This window comes from Gallinula chloropus (genome assembly GCF_964237585.1).
Source record: "Gallinula chloropus genome assembly, chromosome: 1".
Taxonomy (NCBI): Eukaryota; Metazoa; Chordata; class Aves; order Gruiformes; family Rallidae; genus Gallinula; species Gallinula chloropus.
This window is the reverse complement of record NC_140085.1, coordinates 131,730,280-131,750,410: the sequence shown is the minus strand read 5'-3', so window position 1 is coordinate 131,750,410 and position 20,131 is coordinate 131,730,280. Positions and strand designations below refer to the sequence as shown.

At 39.7% G+C, this 20,131-nt stretch overlaps 1 protein-coding gene across 1 annotated transcript in view; it reads right to left on the bottom strand.

Moving 5' to 3' along the window:
* The window catches only part of CTPS2 (CTP synthase 2), a 71,268-nt gene that overhangs the window by 27,777 nt on the left and 23,360 nt on the right, over positions 1 to 20,131 (bottom strand). The window contains exon 13 of the mRNA XM_084269844.1: positions 19,997 to 20,040. Within this exon, the coding sequence (XP_084125970.1) occupies positions 19,997 to 20,040 (44 nt within the window). The remainder of the gene's footprint in view (positions 1 to 19,996; positions 20,041 to 20,131) is intronic.

The following is a 20,131-nucleotide window of genomic DNA, read 5'->3' as shown; positions in this document are numbered from 1 at the left end:
ATGTCTCCAATGGCAGAGTGAAGAGTCAGAGAGCAGGAGAAACAATTTTTAGTTAGAAAGTGCAAGTCTACAGTGAATCTCTGCCCTGTTCACTGCAAAGATGGTTCTGTTCAGTGTCTAGCTGCAGAGTATGGAATAACTTACCACATACAAGGATGGGAGGCAAATAAATAGAGAATTAACAGGAAAACCTCATTCAATAAAAAACCCTCTTCCTTTTGGAGGAACTTTTATAGTATTTTTCTACTTTGCTTCCAACAGATAATGTGATAAGGGGACAGAGTATTTATTTAAAAAAAAAGCCACAAAGCAACAATAAAAAACCCCAAACCTCTGGCTAATGCTTTGTTTTTAATTAAAATTACATAGTTCAGAGCATAGTGAACAGACCACTCATAGCTCATTAAATCTACCCTCCAATACAGCTATGCAACCCATTTGAATTCCTGTTTTTTCTTGTCCATGCACTCTCAGGCACACATTTAAATCCAGCTCTCGCTCCTGGATGACTACACAGCTCTTACAAACAGGGTGGAAGTCCTCAGCTGCCGCAGAGACCTTTCACAAAGGCACACAGTTTTTCATTACCTCCCTTTGGTACGAGCAAAATAAGGCAGATTAAGCCATTTGTTTCACCTAGCAGAAACCAGGACTTCTCTGACACCTAATCTTGTTCCTACACTTTAGAAACAAGGCAGTTAATGATACTGAAACTCATTCCCAGGCAAACTTCTAGCAAGATCATTGTCTTAACGTAACTTGCATAGGTAGGAGAAACTTCTATGGAAATGGCATTCAGAATGTAGAAGGTGATTTTGTGTAGTTTTCCACATACAAACATATAGGTCATGTATTTCATGTTTCTTCATTTATTTGGGGTTTTATAATACATGATTCTGCAAGCTCGTTTTCATGGGTGTTATATTCAGCAATATAATTACAGTATTAAGGGATCTGGACAACCCCCTTCCAGGTGTACTTTATTTCACTGATCAGCACTGCATTTTTAGCTTGCAAACAGGACAACTGCAAGGAACCACTCTACCACAGTGCTTCTGAGTTACCCCCAGCCTGTGTGTGAATTGCCTCACATAACTTTGTGGAACTGAGTCCTCCCATCTATCCAGAGCAGAATCAAACACCAACACATTCCAGCCAGAGCTTCACACCAGAACAAGTGGCAGCCTGAATTCCTCAGCTAAGCCATAAGGCAGGCAAGCGCTGTTCTGCCCAAACATGTACAACCTGCTTGCACAAGGTGGTTTTGTGAACAGCCCTTCCACATTCAAGCTTTGTCAACACTATATGACACCTCTGGAGCGTCCGTAGTTCAGAGCGAACCACACACTATGCAAGCGTTACCCAGACAGACGTGGGCACACAGCTCTTCCTAAAATAAATGTCCTCTGCTCGTTAAATCAGACACTGACAGATGCTCACCTACATCCACTTCATCCAGAAAATTGTTTTGTTTGTAGGAAAATTTATGCTATTTGATTTACAACTGGTTACACAATTCCTTATGTAAGTACTGGAAAGGTCAAAGACTTTCCGAATATGTGATGTACGACTCTGTACATACAATCCTTCTTTATGACAAACTTTAAGAAAGGAAAAAACCGAGAGGTTATTAACAATGAGAAGGCACCCTTCACAAAATCTAAAGCTATGTCCAAATGAAGACAAAACACAAATACTTAAGTTGAATATATAAATACCAAATCATTATTCCAAGTGAAGCAACTTGTAAAAAGCACCAATAACCAACAGTAAACTAACTAATTTTCATTTAAGGAGAAAAATTTGGGATTTTAAAGTTAATAAATTATCAAGATTAAAAATAAAACTCATACTAAAAAAGGCTATTACCATGGCATTATAAAATGAGCATTTTGTTTGTGTACACTATCAAGGGGTTAAGGACTTTCCCAAGCTAAAAAAGTTCTCCATGTAAGACTGATACACTCATCTCAAAATGAAGTGTTAAAAAGCAGTTAAAAAAACTAACCAGTCAAATAGATAGTAAAAGTTCACAGAAAATAGATGGTGCTAAATTTCAAAGCAACTGAAAGGTGAAATAGCTTATCTAAAAAATGTGGTGAAAAACCACTCATCAGCCTTGTCACCCAAAGACTTCGAAGTGGCAAATCCTTCAGAGGAGGCAGAGGCCTATAGCCTGAAACACTGCATGTCCATGCCAGCAGAACCTTTAAGAAAAATGTAGAAGGGGCAGCTATAACAGGTTGGGACGCTGCCAACAAAAATTTTGTGAAGGGAGGTTGTCTGTCTGTCACCTACCTAATCAAGTTCTTCAGGGGAAAAATGCATGAAAAAGTGAGATTATTTTTTTTATAATCAAGGTCCACTTTGATTTCTAACATATGTTAAAAAGACATTGCATGGGTTTAAGCTGGGATAATGTTAATTTTCTCCATAGTAGCTAGTATGGGGATATTTTTTGGATTTATGTTGAAAAGAGTGTTGCCATCCACAGGGATGTTTTTCTTCACTGCTGAGCAGTGCTCACACAGAGCCAAAGCCTTTGCTGCTCCTCACCCCATCCCACCAGTGAGGAGACTGGGGATGCACAAGGAGTTGGGAAGGGACACAGCCAGGACAGCTGATCCCAACTGACCCAAGGGATATCCCATACCATATGGCATCATGCTCAGTGTATAAAGCTGGGGGAAGGAGGAAGAAGGACAAGGGGGCGGGGGGACATGACACACACACAGATGATGACGACGACCACATTTGGAATTAAGGTATTTGTCTTCTCAGCTACCTGCTAGACGTGACAGATCCCAGCTTCCCTGGGGATGGCTGAACTCCGGCCTGCCTGTGGGCAGTGGGGAATGAATTCCTTGTCTTGCTTTGCTTGTGCCCACGGCCTTTGCTTTCCCTATTAAATTGTTTTTATTTCAACCCACAAGTTCTCGCACTTCTACTCTTCTGGTTCTCTACCCGAGCAGGACAGGGTAAGAGAGCTAGTGAGGAGCTGTGTGGGGCTGTGCTGCTGGCTGGGGCAAAATCACAATGTAAGGCCACAGCAGAGCAGGTGCACCCGACAGCTGCTGTGGCTAAGTCTATGCCACAGCAGGTATAGCCCTGGAGAGACTCTGGCTCATACATAAGACTCCGGCTCATACATAAGACTCCACGTGGAGCTGCCACCTGTGCACAGGCAGGTTCACTGCATCGTTAAACCCAATGGTCAGGTCCAAAGGGACCACGGGTGGAGACTGTAACAGAGACACCCTGGAATTGTTGTAACCCAGGATTTGAGCTACACAATATGGAAATTACTAAAGCAGGAACCCCTTGTTGCTAGCCAGGCTGGAAGTAAAGGGAGGAGTTTACTGCAACTTTTCTGATTCTCTCCCCTATCCCACAGCGGGGAGAGTGTATGAGCAGCTGTGTGATGCTTAGTTGCCAACTAGGGTTAAACCACAACAGGCACGTCATAAAAGGCTCTTATAAAAGACTAAGTAGCTATGGGAATAACACACAAAATACAGCTAAAAGATAAAGTACAAAAGTGTAAGAAAATACGATTTTTCCACAGCAGAGGAAAGTCACTAGTAGAGCCAAATAAGGCTCTAGAAATAGTAAATTCAACTTACTTGATAAAAAGAATGAACAGTGGGTGACAGCCTGCTGATGACACCTAATTTACTGAGGATAAAAAAGATGAGGGCTTACTACAAAGAATCACAAAAAGACCTTCTGAAACTTAGGGATCAAAGATTAAAATGTCAGGTGAAATTCAGGGGAATGAAATATAAAGCCATGCACAAGGGATAAAACAAGCTTGATTTCACATCACAGTTATTGGCTTTGAGCTGATCCCAGCCCCTGGGGAACAGGACCTTGAGACGACAGATAGTTCTGTGAAGATGTCAGCTCAACACTCAGTCAAAAGCTACTCAACATTATTAGCAGCTACAGAAGGAGGACAGACCACAACATAGAAGATCACTGTAACACTTCTTACGTCTGGGCTGGCCATTGTTTATATTATGCAGCTTAGGTCTTCCAGTCTTCTCTTGCTTGACATCATCTGAGCTGTAAATTGCAGGAAATAAAAAAATCTACTGGGGAAGCATCACTGTACACCTGCCCCATTATTTTTCCAGATAATTACTTATAGAGAACAATGGGGGCAGGTGATGGCCAAATGGGTCTTTGGTCAAGATGGAGCCGTGGTAGGTCCCAGTGTGCTTTTCTTAAGCAAAGGTGACACCCTAAAATGCACTGGAGAACACCAAATGCACTGCCTACCTGTGATATAACCATAGGCATGCTTCATTCACAAGTACACTTCATCAGTTCAATCTGGGTTCTAAGAGAAAAGCAGGGTTCAAATAACAGTCCTCCCCCAGTGCTATCTGTCACTCAAACCTCAGGTTTTGCCAAGTTCACAAAGATGTGGTGAAATGAAGAGGAAATTGAACAAACTCAGTGACAAGAGAATTTTTAGAAACATTTTTAGATGTTTGCTTAACTACTGGCTTTCTAATGTCCACAAGAAGATGGGAGATAATTAAATGTGTCTTGTCACTTAAGTTCCAATTCAAAAAACGGTAAAAAGCAGTTCAGTTGGGTGAGAAGGTGCTAATACAAATGTATTCACCACGTAACAGTGCTAATGATACTGAATATAAAAAATGGTAATTTAATTGGTGTTACAGAATTAAATCATTTTTATAAACCATTACTTACAAATCTACAGTCACAGTGAGAGAAACAGCAAGACAACACAAACCTTGCAAGAACTCTAATTATATCTACTTAAAATGGATTATTCTGAGGAAGTTTAGAATATTTTTCTGCCACAAGACAAAAAAGCTTTGCACAAATTCAAGCTGCACAAGAAAGCCATGTTTGCCATCTGCGGTGTTTGCAGACACAGCATGTCTGCTGTGATTTGTGAAAACTTATTTTTCAGTTTATAGATTGAGCAATACCAAGGCTTTGGTCTTTTTGCCAGGTTCTTGGGCAACTGTTGGGCTTCCTTCTTACCAATGAAGACCAATCTTAACAGTTTCATGGCAGGTTACGTCTCTGATGCCTACACAGGTTCTCTGTAATTAGCCAGGTCAAATAATAATCCCAATGGAAGCCACAGCTAATTAATTCTATGTTATCTTTTAACCACAACGCAATAATCACCAAGAAGTTTTATACATGTATTTTCATTATTTTCAACCATATACTTCCAGATTCATCATACCTAGGTGTCACAACTTCTTAAACCTAAAATGTGATGGACAGTAGAAGATGAGTGTCCAAAGATATTAGGAAAAAAAATAAAATCAACTTTAGTAATGTCTCAAAGGAATACCAGTGTTTCTCCTTTTTTCCATGTTTTGGGGGTTTTACCTGTGCATACTATGTGGCTGTTGTATGTTATCTTGGGATTAAACAGATCTGTTCCAAACTGATGCTACTGTTAAGGCTGAGCTCCACATGGCACCTGGTACACACCCTTGCAGGCTGAAGACTCAATTGCTCTATAAAATTCTCTTCACTCCAGGTTCAGAATTCTAAGAAGCCACTTAAAGCTGTAATTTGTTACAAGAAAGCTATGAACTTCTGTGCGTTACAAGAGAGAAAGAAAAGCAAGAAGCAACGCCTTTCTGTCTTGAAGGCAAGATTAGCCACCAACCTAAAACAAATGAAACTGGCTCTAAAGGTTGAATCTTAAATTCAACTTAATTGATAGTTGGGTTCCTCACCAGTGTAATGATTTACAATTGACATGGATAAACTGTTAATTTTAGTTTGTAGCAAAATGCAAACCTATTTCTTTGAAATTGTTTTACAGTTTTGTATAAATGCTCATTTGATGCCAACATGTAAATTAAAAACTTCTAAACTACCATGGCTGCTACTTACTGATTTTACTAAATCAAAGGCAAATTATAATAATTACACTAGGTAACCAGCAAATCTAAAACAACCACTAACCTTCCTTGACTGCAGTTTTTGCTAAGTATCAAAAAGTTCATTTCTTTCAGTGGGCCATAGTCACATACAAAACTTCTAGATAACTGATTGCTCTATACTTTTAGTTAGACAATGATTACTCTTCACATAAGCCTATCTAGGTCCCTCTAATTAAATCTTTGGTTTTCCCTCATGTCCCATGGTAACTCTTGACTTGGCCAAAAGAGGAGGAAAGACTTCTCTAGCAGCCTTTTGTTTCCATTGTCCCAAATTCTTGTATCAGAGAGAGGTGAAAGTCCTTTACAGTCATTTCTTAAAGAACATTTTGACAGTCTTCCTTTCGAAAGGATTTAGCAAACATCTATTATATCTACAAATCATCACATCAACATGCTAACAGACAAGGGATTCATATGCCAAAGGTCACGCCGTTACTTCGTAACAGCATTTTTGTTATGTTTCACATAGATAATGAAACCTACCCCAGAACACCACTAATAATGTGATTTTATATGGTGTAGCACACCCGCAGACTTCTGCCCGAGTTAGCAACTATTGGAGCTCAGCCAGTGCATATCAGCACCTCCCTCTCTGAATCAGGGAGAGCTCCAAGGCTCTAACCACTGCGCTGTTTCCCTGCCTCAGCATTTTGTGCTGCTGTGATCGGGCCAGACACACTGATCTAGTTGTTCTTACAGAGTGCTGAAGACAAAGAAACTGAAGAGAGAACTAGAGGTTGCTACCATAGAAGCCCTGCAAAATTACCTCCATTTCTTTCTCCCCAGGAGTATCTCTCATGGTTGCTACTGTTTTCCACAAACTTACCTGTTCCCAGAAGAAAGGAGGTGGTCCATTCCTAGCACGAGTACCTTATTCAGTATTGTGGCACTGTCTCAATAATTCCCTCCTACTTCAGCAGCAAGGGCAGCAAAGCCACAGCAAGGTGACAGTAACCTAGAAGATGACTGCAGTGCAATTCTGACAAAAGACCTCAGGGCCCAGTTTGTAGGGGCTTGAACACCATAAACCCGCAGAGGGCCCACTGTCTCTACCTACCATACAAAGACATGCACACAAGAGTGCATGCTGGTCCACATGGTCATAGAATCATAGGTTCATGGGTTGAAAGGGACCCCAAGGATCACAGAGTTCCAACCTCCTTGCCACAGGCAGGGCCACCAACCTCCAGGCCTGGATCTACACAAGGTTGCCCAGGGCCCCATCCAACCTGGCCTTGAACACCTCCAGGGATGGGGCATCCACTACCTCTCTGGGCAGCCCATTCCAGCACCTCACCACTCTCTCTGTAAAAAACTTCCCCCTAATATCTCATCTAAACCTTCCCTCCTTTAGTTTTAATCCCCCTTGTCCTGCCATTGTCTACCCTTTTAAAAACCTGAAGCCCCTCCTGTTTGTATGCTCCCTTCAGGTACTGGAAGGCTGCAATGAGGTCCCCCTGCAGCCTTCTCTTCTCCAGGCTGAACAAGCCCAAATGGGTAAGCATACATAATGGGATTAGACCCTTCCAGGAGAGACAAATAACGTGTTGTTTCTGACTCACTAGCAGGATTGCGCTGGATTATTACACCAAGACAGTATTCTTGGACTTTCATAAAAACAGATTATAGGTATTTCCAGGCAAGAAGTTGGGCAAAAGAGCTTCTTACTTTCACACTTGGAAATTTACGCACCTCACTGCCAAGTAATCCCTACATTATGCGCCCATGTGGTTTATTAGGTATACCTCTAGGCCCCTTCTGAACAGTCCATGACATCTTTCTTCGCTGTTGAAAGTGGCAACAATGCTTTGAAAACAAACTACAGAACTTGATTCTCTCTTCTCCTCATTGATTTTGTTTTCAGGATGAAGAAAGGTTCCTAGATATGGCTGGGACATCTAGAGAGTCCAAGCATCTTCAAAGTCAGAAGAGAGCTGAGAAAAGGTCTCACCAGGGAAATAAACTTGCTAGTGCTGCTTGTAGAGCATTACTTACTTAAACTAACTTCACCCTACCCAAAACTCGGCAAAACGTCGCTCCTCCATAAACCAGTATGTGCCTTGATGGAATGGAGATTTATGCTTTTTTGAGCACTATTAAGAATTCCAAAAAATAAATCCAAGTGTAGGAAGGAACAAAAAGCTTCAGGGTTTTAGAAATTTCATTAACTGTACATTTCAGCTGTTGCAGTAACAACCCCATTGTGCTGCTGCACAAGCGGAGGTTCTGAAAGGGGAAGGATAAAACCTCTTCTTGAAACACATTCTCCCTCAAAACCGGCTCACATAACATAGAACATCTGTACCACAGGGAGTTTCAGTGATAGTTCATCTGCTAGATCTGTACACCTGACAGCAAAAGCTGACACATAGCTACAATGAATAACACAGTACCAATTTAAAGCTAACTACAAACAACGCATCATATTAAATCACTCATCCCTGTAGCAGTCACACCCAGCTCTGTTTAGAGACACCTTCAGCATCTCATTACGTATGTGTCACAGTATAAAGACAGCCTGGAAGAAACTCCTGCCAAGGTAACCCATATAGTTCAAGTTCAATTTGTGAGATGATACAACCCTTTTACACATCACCAGTGGAGGTATTAAACAATGGCAATTTTCACATAAGGAATGCATCACCTGTGAGACACAAAGGATTTTACAACCCATCCTCAACTTCCAGCTAACCATTCCATACCTCGAAGCAACGCCTGGCTGTCCACAATGGCCATAGGTGCAGTTTGCTGAACTTCTCACCCATCATTATTTGCTCTTTTGCAGAAAATTTGTTAACTGGATGTTCCCTCTCACCCTGCCCTTGCCTAACACTAAGAACCCATGGCACTGGCAACACTGAAAAGTTCTAGTGCACCTGCCCTGTTTGCACTAAAGCGTTAGTTCTCCTATCTATCAAACACACGCCTTCAAAAAGGTCCCATGTAGTAAACTTTCTATCAGTACCCCGACTTCAAAGCCCTTTACTTTTTGTAGACAGCGCAAAAATGTCTGAAGATGACTGTGCCTGCAGGACTGATTCTCTGCACAACTCACCAAAGCCCTCATAGCCAAAATGAACACGTATCATGGTAGCAGCAGACATCTCCATGGCTTTCCTTTTATTATTTGAAACTTATCTACAGTAAAACTATTAAAAAAAAAAAAGGTATTCCTACTGATCTAGTATTGCCTGTATCCCACATTTAACTTAAGATGCAGCATGAGAATTAGCATTTTGCCACCAGCATAGATTCATATGTATTCTTTATACTCGCATTGCCACTGTGCAAATACTGCTCTGCTGCTTTACTCAGTAAGAAACCAAACTCATTTGATACCTGTGCAAGATCACTGGGCAAATCAGGTAAGGATCTTCATATTCCACACAGTCCAACTAATCCAGCCCAACTTACTTAAACTGTCCCATCTTCCTCTACTTTTGCACCAGAAAGTAACCAAAGGGCAGCTTTGATCTAGTGATCGATGTCCAGAAGCTAGAGATGATGCACAAGCTGTATACAAGTAGAAATAGGTGAATACTAAGCACAAACCCAACTCCTGCTCTTTCTTTCTAAACACGTAGTATCCACAAAGATCTGACTTAAATTACAGCCAACTCTCTATACTGAGGTCAGGCTGTAACATGAGCCTCACAGAAATCCCTCAACTAGCTTTAAAGTAGCTGGATTCACATGCAAGTAACAGGGGTGCTGCTACAATAAAATGAAAAGGTGGTGGAAAAATACTGGACAGTTAGGGTGTTAACCCATCAGCGGAGGATTAAAGATGACCAAGATAGTTGCTGCCCTCGGGTGACAGCCCCACCCCTGTGAAAGGTGCTCCATCCCTTCAAACGGTGCCAATGAACGGCACAGAAATCCACTTGTACACCAACCAATTTAGAGTCCAGCACGTTAAGGTAAACAAGGAGCACATTCAGCCACCAATGGTGACAGGAAGGATGTGAGATGGGCAAGAGATAGCACCTGAGTTACCACCCTACTTAATCCATCATTACACACGCATGAAGACCATGTGACCATGATACCACAAACGTCACTACTTCTACCACCATCAGTGGTACCTAAACTTCAGTCATCCCTGAAGCTTGTATTCTCTTACTTCCCTATGTGATTGGAATTACTTGCTCCAAATATGCTGGCAAACCATTTTACTAGGGCAATACTCAGCAATACCCAGTTCTGAGCAAATACTGAATCTGCACACCATTGCTGAAACAAAATGACACGCAATCATCACAGGGACACGTGTGTGATGTGCACCCCTAAACAGACTTACAGCACCATCAACTTAGTTCTTTTTTTGCTAATGGCTAGCGAAGTCTAAGCTACAATAAAAATGTCAATTCCAAAAGGATACGGTGCTTACTAACATCATTTCTCTAGCCCAGGGCAAACCCAATTGAATTATGTCATAAACTACAGGAACAATATATATTCATACATCCAATAGCAAGCAGCAAAACACCATAACCAAATCTGGACTGCTGCTTCTACACTGGGAGACAGCTTGCACAGACAACAAAGCCTGATACCAAGTGCTGTTCAGCATAGATAAATGCTGCTATCTCCTAGTCGGACATCTAATAGTGGCGTATCATTTTCCACTAATTTTCTTTGAATTTTTGGTTGATAACCAGAATTCCTTATTTCTAGGATATCATTCTGCCATTGCTGGGTTGAGCTGGATAAGTGCTATTCTGAAACAGGCAGAGTTTGTGTCTTACAAAGGGGTCTTCTGGCAAAGACAGCATGCTAGGGCCTGTCAAATTGAGTTCTGCTGCTGATTAAGGACAGTTGGGAGATCAAACTACAAACCCCAAGTGTGCCACTCTCTCGTTCAGACAGCTTTTTACAGATTACAGTACCGTGGGAATAAAGCTGATCTGCGGAGCCTGGATTCATCCCCAGATTTGGTATCCCAATCTCATGCAACTCTTGAGCAGGTCGCCTAAATTTCCAGACACTGGTGTCTCACTTCCATGGGAAGACGTTTCAGTAAAACTGGTTATGCTATTTTGCAATGAGGTGGTGTTCTTTAATGAACCCTTAACAAATTAACAAGGCTAATGTGCTGAATTCCTTGAGTTGCGATCCCTCGAAATACAATTCTTCATCCATATAACAAACCATCTTACTACTACATCTTCAGAACAGAAAAGGGCCTTTGGTACAACTTCAGTCATTTCAACACTTCACCAAATTTTGCAAATACTGAAATGTCAGCAGTACATGAGACACAGCAGCTTCCTGGCACTGCTTCCAAAAGGGATAAAGCCATAAGCATGGTGAGGCCACCACTGGCAGGAACTGCAGGCAAGGAGAATAAGCAGATGGGGAGCAAAAGCTTTAGCAGACCACTTAGCCATGATCTACTCATGAAATTTCTGAAAATTCATTGTCTACCAAAGGTGGGAAACAGGATGGAAGATGACAGATATGTTTGTTTTTCATTTTGTTTGTGGAAAAAAGAAAAGGATTTATGATTCGTATTGTCATGAATGACCACAGAGTTCATGCCCCAGTTTGGTGTACAGGGCTTGAACACAATGACTTTTAGACCAGAACTCCCAGACTTGCTTGCACTACCACCACCATCCACTGCAGCAGAAGTTCTGCTAGTGATGACAGCAGCAGCTTCTGACCTTCTGTTTAGCCAAAAACCAAACACAGCAGGAAGTGCATTTCCAGCTTTATCCCTCAGTTTTATTGGTCAAAGATTTGAGGATGTGTGACCTGAGTTCTCCAACTGTCAAGCTAATGCCAGGCTTTTGCACTGAACTTGAAATCAGGGCACGTCACCCCCACAAGAAGCTTGAAAAAGTGCTAAGAAACTTGACAAAGTTTTCCACTATTAAAGAACTGCAGCCTACCACCTCCCTGTAAAGTGACATACAGATTCTCCCCATCAACCAGCGCTTCAGGCACTATTTAAATCTGCAACACCGGGAGTGCCCAGAGCAATAAACAAACTGTATCAATTTGGGCATGACATCTCAACCAGGATGGGAACCAACTGCAAAAAGTCAAGATAAAACAAGTAGGTCCAAGATGCAGGATTCCCAAAGGAAGACTAAACTAGCAAGGATTCTGACCCAAAAAAGGAAGACAGGATGTCTCTGATACATTAAAGGCCATTTTAAGAAGGAAAACAATAGGTCTATTCTCCCTATCATGGAGACAGGAGAAGCAAAGAGCTTAAGTGTACTAAGGCATGTGGACATTAGTAATACAGTCTACTAGCAAGATAAGGAACCCCATGAAATGGACCAGGTAAGGAGATTGTGGAGTCCCTATTATTTAAGACACTTAAGAGTATCTTAAGCAGACATCCAAGATAAATACATATAATTCCATGCTAGGATAAAGGGAAAAATGAATGATCTCTTCTCTCTGACAGTTTGGAAACTGAGCATAAGCACAAGCAAACCAGCTGCTAACACAAGGTGTGCATCTTCTCAGGAAAAATCTTAACTTACCTATCATGGACCCTAGACCCGTATGATACACCTGAAGTTCTAAAAAGAGCCCTCCCGACCCATCTTCTACAGATCCACAAAGCTCTTGGCTCGGAGTTACAGGTGATGCAATGATGACTGATTGTCAACACACGATGCACAAGTTGGAAAGACACAGTAGGTGAGCCTGTAGCTAAGCACCAACAAATGACAACAGCAGACATCAGGCAGTTTAGGAACCATGTGTAAAAAACACAGTCAGAGCTAGCAACTCAGCAGTTGCAAAACCAGCAGTGTTAGCTCACAAAGCATCAACCATCGGCTGAATATCACTCAAAAAACCACATCACAGACCATCAGTGGAACATGATTTCAGAACCTGCAGAACATGATGCTCAGTTACAGAAATGCTCACAAGAAGAAAGTTTCTCAAAACCTGAGTCTTACCATTCCATTTGAGAGTGCTTCACACTTTCTATTCGCATCATGGAGTCTTTTAGATTTTTAATAACTAAACCCACAACTGTATCTTTGAGGAAATTCATCACTTTCCTGCACTAAAAAAAGAACTGGCCTTGGCACTAGTGATTATCAACTCATACAAATGGCAAGTAGCCTCTTGATGTTTTTACAACAAATCCGTATTTACTCTTTCCCAAACACCCATTATAATAACAAATGCCACACATACCCCCATAGGAGACTTGTTTCAGGTTTCTCTGGGTGTGGTACATCTTGAAATGTAAAAAGCACAAACTTAAGGGGGAAAACCTCTCCATGATGGCATACAAAGACCAAGTGAACCTACCTCAAGCACAGTGGTGGATGCTGATGCAAACACATTTAAGAGAGAAAAAACCCATTACTCATTTCCACTGTTAAAGCATCCTATTCCTTTGACCATTGAAAACACAATAAAACAAGGGCACTGACGCAATGACAAATGCTAGTTTCATAATTAGGGTGGAGCGTACAAGCAGCTATAAAGGTTGTCCCAATCTGAGACTCTCACTTCTGCTGGATACATTTGAAAGCTCTGAATTTTGAGTGAGGTAAGCATAACCTAATCATACTGGGTGTTTCAAATCTATGAACCTGATTTAATTTTTTTTTTTTCTTGGGAGAGTTGATCCAGATTTACCTTTAAAAAAAAAAAAAAAAAGAAAGGACAAAACTCCATCTAGGTTAAGTATTAAACATGTCACATACTAAAAACCAAGGAACAGGGTGTCAGATGTATTTAAAAATTCTGATGCACAGGATTGGTATTGTCTGCTTTGCTTGCAGTTATTCCTCAAGGCAACACCTGAGAAACATGAATAATTTTCTTGATGATAACCTTCTTAAATATTTTACCCAGTATGCTTTAAAGGAGGGTAGCACCAGTGCACTGTCCATCGGTGGGTTGAAAAATCTACTTCAGAATCAGTTTGCACAGTACCTGAAGGTAAGTTCCACTTTTATTATTTTCATTGTGCTTCTTATGAAATGGATAGAAAAAAGAAAATACAGGCAAGGAGGTTGCAAAACAGATTATCATGTCCAAATGGTTTCACTGACCCTGTAAATAATCTGTAAATAAAGTCCGGCTTGTACAACTTCAGTCCAATTAATGAACGGTAGCTCCAGATACCATATGAAATAAAATTAAATAAATTTAAGAAGCTATTTTATTTTCTTTATGTAAGCCAAAATTTCATGCAGATTATTGCATCTGAGTCTTATGAAATACTTTGTTTCAGTCTAAATAACAAGTCTTCAATCTAGAAAATATATATATAAAAAAAATCTATAAAACAAGTAAATCCATAAGAAACACAAGCCGATTTCTATCTAAAATAATTTCCTACTATCACAACCAAAACAGGTTTGCCATTCTGGAAAGGTGCCCAGTAAAGAGATGACAACAAGCTAGAGAGAAATGCCCATTTCCCGTAGCTCAGGGAAAAAAAAAAAAAAACAACCTAATTTCTAGTTTTATATACTTTCTCTGCCAGATCTTTCCTAAATGAGGACTCCGTCTCAGTTTAGACACTTTTTCTAGACCAATCCTTAAATACTGCATAAAAACCAAGCAAAACAGAACAAACCCTAATAAGATACAATTTTTACTTTAAAATAAACCATTAGAAATTGCCAAAAAAGTCATAGGAAATGTGATAGCAAGTTCAGAAATATAATGCTTTTTATATTAGCTGTAGAAAATTCAGCATCATACCCACTTTCCCAAATATGTGGAAATGGAAGAGTTCAGGAAAAATAATACTGATGTTCTCTGTCTGGATGTCAGACATTTTTAAGCATCTGCTCTGCTTGCAGAAATATATGGCACCATAATAAATCAACATAAAAGCAGGACAGAGCATAAAAAAACCCCCATGCATAGACAGAGTATGAGAAAAGAAAACATTTTAAATATTTAAATTAAATAACATAAAACCAGTTTTGATGTATAACTACCTTGATCAGATATACTCACTGCATCAGGATGTTACATGCACTCTTACCAGACTCAACAAGTAAAAGGCATTAGTAATCTAAACTAGAATCAATACATTAGCAATGTATTAAATTGCTAATTAGTCTAGTTTAATAGCAAGAATTTTTCAACAGTAAATACAGTATTCCTATAAAGAAGAGAAAAGGGGAGGGAAAGAGACGCACAGGTCCTGGTCCAAAGCTTCATGAAAATAGGAACACATTTTCAAACAGTATAGAGGGCACAAATTAATATCGAATAAAGCAGGAGGGGTATGCCTATAAATTTGGTGACTGTGTACCTGCTGCAGCTATTCCACCTGCTCCATTTCCTAAATCTCAAATTTGCTTCAGTGTAGTCTAAAATTCCCAGAAATTCTTGATGTTTCTCAAATGATTATCATGTCTTTGTTAACATTTTTGGCAGGTAATAGCAGGCGCTGTATTTCTAGTTTAACCAATAAAACCTTCAAGTAACACCGACTGTTATTGAATGCATCATTTCTTGGCAATACTCCTCATAGGAAAACAACTGTGGCAATCCATTCATTTCTTTTTTTTTTTTTCCTTTTTTAATTCTTTTTCTATAAAACCAGGATTCATTCTCACTTGATAACATAATTAAATCACTGGACAAAAATAACGATGGAAGTGTCAGCTTTGACGAGTTTCTGATGATTGTAAGAAAGCTGATGGGTACAGGACAGTAAGACATCTGCAAGAATGAGTAGCACTGCTTTGAAGGAGAAGAGCCTGGCACTTGTGTACATTATTTCTACACGTAAACCCACAGATCTGTTATGATTTTGAAACATACAGAATAAAGATTTGACATATAACGAAGTACGTCTCGCGTTGTGTTTCCGGCATATTTGCCAGCCACGCTTTCCAGCCAGGCTGCCTCACAATCAGCTCAGAACTACTGGTTTCTGTTTCACACTACATTGGGGAGAGCGCTGTTTAACAAACCCTGCTTTGCCTGAGCTATCATTCTGACTGCAAATCAAATGGCTTCTGACATGCACAGAAGGAAAGATGTACATTCTGTCTGAGGAGTGTCCCCTAGTGTATGCTGTCCAGTGCTCCTCCCAGTTCAGTTTCATCACCCACAGAAGGCAGGCAATGCTTCTGTACAGTAAACAGCTCAGATTCTTAAAACATGAAGTACTTGTAACCAGGCATGGTGACAAGCATGATGACTGTAACGTTCTGTGCCTATTTACATAAGTACGCACTGTTTTGTTACTGCTCCTGTAAATTGAACACTTAAGTGTATACAGCAACAGAGTGATTGCTGCTGCAATTAAAACATCCAACACATTTACTTAGTGCTGTTTTAACCTTTTCATTGCACGATTCCCTATTTTCACACTTGTAATTCACAGGCCTTATTAGTTACTTTAAGAGGAAATTAGTGAAAAGAAGAGACACGAGAAGAATGGAAACTCTGAAGACAAGTAATCCAGTGGATTAGGCACTAATCCTACTAGAGCGCTTGGAATTTTGGACTGAATTTTAACATCAACATCATCCAGTATCCTGATAAAAGATTAGATCTCAGAGTTACTTAAGGACTTAAGACTTCACAATTAAGCTGAATCTTTATTAACTGCGTTCAAGATACCACACAACACTGGCTCCTACCCCTGAATATTCCCTCCACGAAATGAGGAATGAAGTACTTTGCCTCGCTGACGCATTAATAGAAGCCTCAAAAACTATATTTAAGCATGATATGAATGTTCTAACAGGGTCCTGGGACATTCTCTTACACAAACCCTTCAACTGTTAAAATGTGTAATGTTTCTGGCAAGAAAACAACAACAGTACTTTTTTTCTGGTTTATGAAAAGTAATTTATTCTAAATTAACAACATGCTTTGATTTCAAAACTATTCCTTACTAAGCTGCACCATATACTTTACACACAAGTAAAATCACAGAATTCTGAGGTGCTTTTGCACGAATGGGACGTAGCTCCCTTTTCATCTCTTAAACAACCTCAGAAATGTTCTAGTTCAATCAGGTTACTGGCATCCTGAATAGGGAAAGCGGGCATCAAGAAACAAACGTGTCGTAAGAGCGTCACCTACTGGCAAGATCTATTTCTGCACAATTTGAGTTCATGGAAAACACACTTGTTTTACCCAGTGAAATACTCAGTTTCGTGACAAGACGCAGGAAGTCATTAAGAATAACAGTCACAATTAAAATTAGCTTTTATAAATTAGAAAAAGATTAAAAAATCGAATTTTTTCTGGAGTTGTCTTTTTTTCCTATAGCAGTGTTAGAACGCAGTTGCAATGAAATTGACAAAGGATGTAATTAAAAGGGTCATCCAAAACCAAAAGTTAATAATACAGGAAGGAGAAGGATATGAAACAAAGCAAATAACTTTTGCCATCCAGTGAATCCAGTTCATTAGCAGTTGGCAAACTATAGTTTCCTTTTATAGGATTTAATTTTAAAATTGTAATTTGTAGCAGAAAACTCACACTAAGCACTACTCTCAAGCAAACACATTACTCTTCCCGCAAAGAACAATTTACTTAGCATTATTCTTCAACAGGCTAGGAAGTAAAGCAGAAAGGATAACAGGAACTTGATCTACAAATAATCAGCCAAGATGAGATCAAGAACTTGAGGGACAGTGACTGGTGCTCATATACCCCCCTCACTTTACCCACTGAAATTAAGCTGGTGTTAAAGAGGAATTGAAGCCAAAACCTTAAGGTGGTATTTTCATAGTGTAAAATGAGATGGCCTGGTGACTACAGATAACTACCATATCAGAAGCCTTTGTTGTTCTTTTGCTTCAAAGTACACATTTTTCATTTAAGCCTAAGTGAAAAACATCTAGTGAAAAACAAATAGCAATTTCAAATTTCTCAGCACTGCTTACAAATAACAGCTTATTCATATTTTCAAATTATAGGTTTCGTTTCTTATGTTTTTATCACATAGATACTCAGCTTTAAAACACTGGGGGTGGGGGGAGATTGTAAAAACACTGTTGTGTCTGTTTCACATTATGTCATTAACCTCAAATTTTTTTTGTTATGCAGATACAACTATTTTTTCCAAAGGTTACTGAAATTTTAACTCCACAATACCCAGGTGAGCAACACTGTCAGTAGAAATAGAAAGTCAGTACAGTCTACTGACAGTCAGTAGAAACAGAAGAACAGCTGACATGAAGGAGACCTTCAGCATTGCAGGCGGCTCTCTACATTTGTACATTCAGTTGTGCACTCATTGTTCAAACCAGAACAAGTTACAATTGCCTCATCACATCAAAACCTTTTACAACACTCAAAACCTTTTACTAATGCAGCCAGTGCTCTCCTATAGTACAGTAACTTCTGTATTTTAATTGAGAGACAGATGCCAGTAGTATCATTTCTTGTTATTTCAACCATCTGTTTTTCCTTTGGAAGCCTAATTCTGAATTGCGTGATTACTCAACTATCTCAGGTTTTATTTCTAATAAAGGTTCAAGTTTCCAGAGATGCAGACAAAAGGAAAGCAAAGAACACCACGATTTTTTTACATATACACTTTAGGAGAAATTGTCAAGCTGCAGCAAGTACAGTTCTGAGTATTTCAATGCTTAGCAAAGAAAGAAAGGACCTAAGTAGCTGCATATTTTATGGCTGTCCCTGAGTTCCTCTGCCAAACTACCTATTTGAACTGGTGTGGGTTTTTTCCTTTTTCTCAAAAATAAAAGGAAATAGAACTTCTGCCTCACCAGTGCTTTGCTTTTCCCCCTCTTCAGTTTCCAAAAGAGTAGGAACCAAAAGAAAAATTACACTGCAGTGGTCCTAAGTTAGCTCTCAGCTGACCCACACAGTGGCATCACAAGATACTATTGGTGCTGATACAGTGTTCCAAAAAAACTGTCTTCGATAATGAAACATCTGCACCAGTTCACAAGCTTCACTGTCTCTATTATTTCAATAATTTTTATTGATCTGTCATTATATAGAATATCTAAACAGTTTTTAGCACCAGATAATTTAGTAGCTATAATTATTGATAATGTAAATTTCCCCCTTGGAATAATATAGATCTCTTTCTTGCCCAGAATTGAGATGTCAAAGATTAGATTAAGATGCTGAAACGTGACTGGTAATAACCAGTTTCAGAACCTTAACCTATTATGCATACCCCAAGCACACTGCTTCCCTTGTAAACACTGGACTCATACGGCGTATACATTCAGTCCATTATTTTCTTAATTTTCTGACCACATAATTTTCTTTTTAACACACATACCTTACTTGCCCTCAGAATGCAAACCACAAATCCCTGAGCTAATTACTTGTGGAATAGAAACTTACCCTAGATACATTGCACTAACACACCTGACCATTTCTGTAACAGAAGAACCAGCTGGTAAGGCTGCAGCAGGCTAGCATCCATGTTCCTGACTTCAGCTAAGTGAGGAGCTCTGCATCTGAACCAGCTACTGTGAACAATCCTTGAATAACGGAGAGAAACTGGCAGTTCAAAAGGGTGACTCACCCCCCTCCTGGTGATCTGACTGCACCCTGAAAAGGTACCTGAGGTGACAAGCTGAAACGCGGTCATAAGAAGTTAAATAAAACTGGCACTACAAAGCCCTCGAAACAAAGGTGACCCAAAAACAGTCGTCTTAACTTTCCCTCTTACTTCCCAAAAAATTTACAATAGCTTTCAACATCTTCCACGTTTTATAACATACTCCTATCATTAAATTGATCCCTCAGGAGAAAGAGTATGTCCTCACAAACATTCAAGAAGAGTGAAGGAAGAGACCTTTTACAATGCCAAACCCACAAATTTGATACTAAATGCAAACTTTACCTTTGTTCACCTGAGGACATTTCCAAATGCCACCAAGTTTTAGTTGCAAATCTTGCACTGAAACTCTGAAGGTCTCTAATTTACCTTCAAAAGTTCAGACTAGATTTTCTCTCTTACACATATAAACAGCCTTGCAAAGGGCCAACATCCTTTAAAAACCTATTTCCACACACAGAGGTAAATCGCTTTTTAAGAAGAGATGTATGTTTACAAAACACATGTAGAAAGAAAAAAAAATAGTACTTACAACAGGGTTTTTTGTGTCTGGGTCAAATTCTGTGGAATTTGCATCTGAAACAGAAATTCAAAACAAGTAAAGTACATATCCCCTGTTCTACATGCATTTAAAAAAAAACCATTTTAACAGTTCCGTGGCATTTCA